Here is a 5022-nt window from a genome sequence, read left to right on the forward strand (position 1 = left end):
GGCGGGGCGGGTGCTGCGGCCGGGCCCGGTTCGGCCCGGCCCGGTAGCCGCGGGCCGCAGGGCTCTCACTGACTGCAGCGTCCGGGCCCCGCTCCGTGCGGCCCGCGGTCCCCSCCGGCGCCGAGGCAGCCCGGGGAGCAGGGAGCGCCCTGCTCGGGTTCTCATGGTCGTGAGGGCCCCCCGGGAGGGGTCCCCGGTCCCTCAGGGTGCCGCCGCTGTGGCCTTGCAGGACAGCAGCAGCCACAGGACAACCCCGTGTCCCCAGGGATTTGCCGCAGCTGAGGTGGAGGYGTCTGTGCGGGGAGGGCTCCCCTGGCCCTGCAGCCCACCCCAGAGCCCAGCAGTGAGACACGGCTTGTGCCGTCCCTGTGACCGAGCCCGGTGCTTCCCGCACGGAGCCCGCTCTGCAGCGCTGGGAGCAGCCTGTCGGGTAGCAGGGACCAGCGCCGGGGAGCCAGGGCCGCACACGCTGCACCCCTGGGGGAGCGGGGAGCCTGCGGCAGCCCGTGCTGGGGGCCCGGCTGTGCCCAGGCACTGCGTGCGATGCRTTCACGCGCCCGGGCCCCCTGCACCATCAGCTCGCTCTGTGCTGCCAGCGCTCACCCACACGCACACCCTGTCCCTGTCCTGCCTGGCAGGCTCGCGGGCCCCGTTATCCCCACAGCAGTGCCAAGGTGCAGGTGCTGCCTGCGCATGTCCTGGGCGCCCTGCAGCCTGCAGACCACGTCTGGGCACCGACACGCGCGGTCCCTGCGCGGCCCTGCTCCTYGCGGCTGGTGTCACTGACCGCCCCGCTTGCTGCTCGTGCTGCAGCACCTTCCTGCAGGCAGCAGCAGCACCTCGCTCAGGCCAGGCAGGTCGGGGGGTGCGGGACTGGCTCCAGCAGGTGCTGGTCACACTTGGATCCACTCGCGCCCATCAGCCCGGCTTCCACTGCCAGCTCCCTGTGCAGGGCCAYGCAGCCTCCTCCGCGTCTCCCAGGGATGGTGGCTCCCACAGCCTCCCATATCGACAATCCCTGGAGCAGGGCTCTAGTGCTGACTCCCACCCAGCGCTTGCCAAGAGCCTGGAAGCGCCAGGAGGCCCCGACCCTGCTATACCAGGCTCCGGTACATCAAGCAGGGTGTTATCCCTGCAGGGAGGCCAAGGGAAAGAGCCTCAGCCCGCTCCGGCTGGGCCATGGCTGATAAAGGAGCGCAGTGGGGAGCAGAGCCGAGCGACCTCGCAGGCGGCCTCGGGGCTATTAAAGGAAGCCGGGTCTCCAGCAAGGCGCCTCTTCCCCAAAAGCAGCCAGAGGATGAGGGGGCTGTGCGTGGAGCTGAGAAATCRCTGCCAGGCAGTGGGAGAGGAGCCCTCAGCGCTGAGCAAAGCGCGAGGTGCCTGTGTGCTCCCTGCTCCTGCGCACCTCCATCCTGGGGAACTGCCGAAACTGTGTCAGCTATTTTGGACTCTGCAGAGGAATACTCGGATCTGCCTCCAGCCATCCTGGCTGGGGTTCAGGCCCCAGGTGAGGGGTGGCCACAGCGTGTGGGCTGTGACTGCTCCCAAACCGGGAGCACCGGGGCGAGGAGCAGGGCTGGGGACAGCCAGGCCCTGAGCCTGACGTGTCCTTGGGGCAAGGAGCACGTCCTGGGGACACATCCAGAGCAGCGGGGCACCCTCCTCTGAGCCAGCCCGCAGCTCCACRCACCAGCACCAGAGTGATGAGAGATGGAGAGCCAAGAGCCAGGAGCCATGAGGGCGGCCAAGGCGGCCTCGGGGCAGCCAGGGCAGAGGGGCCCTGGGGATGCCCCGGACAGTGCAGCCTCCCWCCGCCCCCGGGCAAGGCCAGGGCCGCGGGCTCCGCGGCGTGAAGGAGCCACACGGAGCGATCCACAAGGAATGATCCATACGGAGCAATCCGCACTGTCCCACACCCCCCACCTCCACCCCTTCCTCGGGGGGAGCCCCCCTGCTCCTCACCCAGCCCCACGTTTTAGGCCCATCAAGCCACCCCAATCCACTCCTACACACTTGGCTGCGGCACTACTGACTCCCTCATCCCAGAGCCCATTTTGGGGGACGCCTTCCGCACAGCTCTGCTCCCAGGTGGCAGGAAGCCACTCTGCTTCCTGGGATGGCAACAACTTCTGTGTGGAGACGTCTTCAGGCACCCAGCAATGCAAGAGCTCCGGGGAAGAGCCAGGCTGCAGGATGAGGACAGAAGGGGGCAGGAAAYGAGAGGCCTGGTGCCAGTGCAGCCTGCCCGAGAGCTGAGCCAGGCGAGCGGCGGCGACGGGGCAGCAGCTGAGCCCGAGCTGCCTCCTCCCGCAGCAAGCAGGACGCAGCAGGACWGCCCCATACCCAGCGGCGACGCAGAGCCCGGGCCCATGGGCACGGCCTGACCGCCACCATCTCCTGCCACACTGCGGGACACCAGGCTCCGAGCCTGTCTCGGACCGGCTGGGCCTCGCAGCCAGAGCACAGGGCCTGTCCCAAGAGAGGGCAGCCAGGGCGACGCAGAAACAGGGGCATTGACGCCAGGGACGGGAAGCGAACCGAAGGGACAAGGGGTGCACCATAATGCAGGGCATTCACACCTCGCAGATGCCCTGACAGTTTTTATTGTCCTCAGAAGCAGGTGGCAGTTCAGCCACTCATCCAGTGCAGGAAAACAGCCCCGCACCTGCCCCACGAGGCAGCACCACTGATTGCAGCAACGCCATCGAGTCCCACGCTCAGCCTCTTCTCTTGGTCCCATCAGCGATTGATTCTCAGCCCTTTCCGTTCCTCTGCGTCTTGCCAGCACCTCCATGCTTGCCTACTGCAACGATCCTGCCTGCGTCAAGCGGCCGGCGGCAGCCCTGGCATCTCAGCACAAGCACAGCGCACGCGGCTGGCACGCGGGGCAGGCTGCTCAGCCAAACGTGCACCAAGGAGTTTCGCTCATGTCACACTCCAGCAAGATATTGAGGACAGTGCAGGGGGCTCCTGCCACGCTCAGAGCTGTCCGTGACTCGATTCGGTACCTCACGTTGTTTAGACCTCCTTCCCGATCCACCTTAAACTGCTCCTGAGGGACAGAAAGAGCATTCAATCCTCGCTGGCTTCTAGCGAAGGGGAAAGYGCCCGGGAAGGGAGCAGAAGAGCTGGCAGGGGAGGACACCAGCAAGGGGACTCGGAGCACACGGTAACCTGAAGCTGTAACTCTCAGGGCCCCCCCRGCCCGGGGGTCTCACCTGCTTCTGCGCAGCAATGCGCTTCTGGTCTCTCTTCCTCCAGGCTGGATCATGCAGGTGCTGGAAAGTCTCATATCCAGTCTCGATTCTGGTGGGACGGCGAACCTGGGAGGACAGCAAAGCTTCCGTAATGCTGCTACAAAGCTCCCCGCAGCCTGCTGTGCCTGCTGCTGGGGCAGGGATGTGTGGAGGGTACCAGCCTTGATCGGCTGCAGAGACGACAAGGAGGGCGACGCAGCCTCGCGGGGCCGCCGAGCTCTGCTCACCTGGAGCCCGGCTGCTTTGATGCGGCGATAGAACTCGTCGTCCTCCCGTCCCCAGCCCCAGAAGCGGTTGGACATGCCGTTGCACTGCAGCGAGAGCGGCTCTGTGGCAGCACAGCCCAGCAGAGCCCAACCTGGCCCCGCGACGCCTGGGCGGCCTCCCCTCTCYACCAGCCCGGTTCGATGGCAGCCCTGTCCCCAGAGTATTCCATCCCCTTTCCCTGCTTCCCACTCTTCCTGCACCACGATAGCGTCATGCACCCTGCCCCAGGCAGGCTGGGGCATCCCACCCGCGCGCTCACCAGCTCGTAGTGCTGCTTGGTGAGCAGCAGGATACCACCCACGTAGGTCTTATAGTGGTAGAGCGGGTGCAGCTCTGGGGACGCCACGTGGAAGGGCCCTTCCTCTGGGAAGCCGTAGTCCAGCTGCTCGTTGAGGGGCAAGAGATCGACGTCGTGCATGGCAATGTAGTCGGTGTCGTTGCCGCTCTCCAGGAAGCCCACGTTGATCAGAGACGCTCTGTTAAACCTGGGAGGCATCAGAGACTCTCAGCACCCAAACCGCGATCCCTTTGCAGGCACAGGGATGAGGAGGGCCTGCCACCACCAAGCACGTGCACAAAGGAGCAGCTCAAGGGCTGCACGACTGCCTGCTCTGACTCGTGCATGGGGCTACCCGTGCGGCTTTGGACTTGGCGTGTTGGGGAGCACATAGGGAAGAGCCCCAGCAAAACACCCGTCCTGTCCGAGGCAGGCAGGGAGCACCAGGMGGCAGGCACAGCTGGTGGGCAGCCACGGAGCAGCCAGCACGGCGCCGGTAAAGCTGCCGGCACCCTCATTTCCCAACACCCCGAAGTGTTTGAGCTCCAGTGTCCCCACGCACTTGCTGCTACGGGCCTGCTATGCTGGCAAGGAAACAAAAATGGACTGCCTGTGGATGAATGATCTTGCTTAGGATGGGCTGCAGAGAGAGAGACAAAGAAACGCCTGGTCTTCCTATGCGCTTATCCCCTGGAAAAGTTTGCACCGCTCTGGCAAGTGAATCCAGTCAAACCCGGGTGAGACGCGTCCGACCCATCGTGCTGCAAGCCCAACTCGCCCCCGACCCCACGGAAGGGTCCCCAGCGCCTCCCGTCGSCTCCCACCACGGGCGGCGTGCAGAGGGGGGCCGTCCCGGCGCCCCGTCCCGGCGGTGCCGCACCTGAAGTGATCCACCTGGTTGAGCACCAGGATGCGGTGCCGGACGCGCTTCCCGCTGAGGAAGCGGTGCATGTGGGGCACGAAGGCCAGCAGCTCCTCGAAGCGCTCGCGGAAGGGCACGAGCAGGGCCAGCCGGTGCGGCCCCCAGCCCGGGTCATCGTCCGGTAACGGCGGCGGGGGCTGGGGCGGGCAGGGCTGCCGGGGCGCCGCGGCACCGGCACCGGTACCGGCCGCCTCGCCCGCGCAGCTGAGCTGGAGCCAGAGCAGCGAGCCCAGGGCCAGGAGCAGCGCGGCCAGGAAGAGCTGGAAGATGGAGAGCCTGCCGGGCAGGAGGCCCCGCGG

General features: G+C 66.6%; 1 protein-coding gene across 1 annotated transcript; it reads right to left on the reverse strand.

Annotated features, from left to right (window-relative positions):
* Window positions 1–2568: 2568 nt before the first annotated feature.
* Window positions 2569–5016, reverse strand: B4GALT7 (beta-1,4-galactosyltransferase 7; the record flags this gene model as incomplete). Its single annotated transcript, XM_026047508.1, has 5 exons — window positions 2569–3052; window positions 3219–3323; window positions 3485–3568; window positions 3784–4009; window positions 4682–5016. Coding segments are annotated over 5 exons (906 nt in total), but the record flags the coding sequence as incomplete, so codon positions are not given.
* Window positions 5017–5022: the final 6 nt, after the last annotated feature.

The sequence above is a fragment of the Nothoprocta perdicaria genome, unplaced genomic scaffold, assembly GCF_003342845.1.
Source record: "Nothoprocta perdicaria isolate Ctin4 unplaced genomic scaffold, notPer1 scaffold_5, whole genome shotgun sequence".
Classification (NCBI taxonomy): Eukaryota; Metazoa; Chordata; class Aves; order Tinamiformes; family Tinamidae; genus Nothoprocta; species Nothoprocta perdicaria.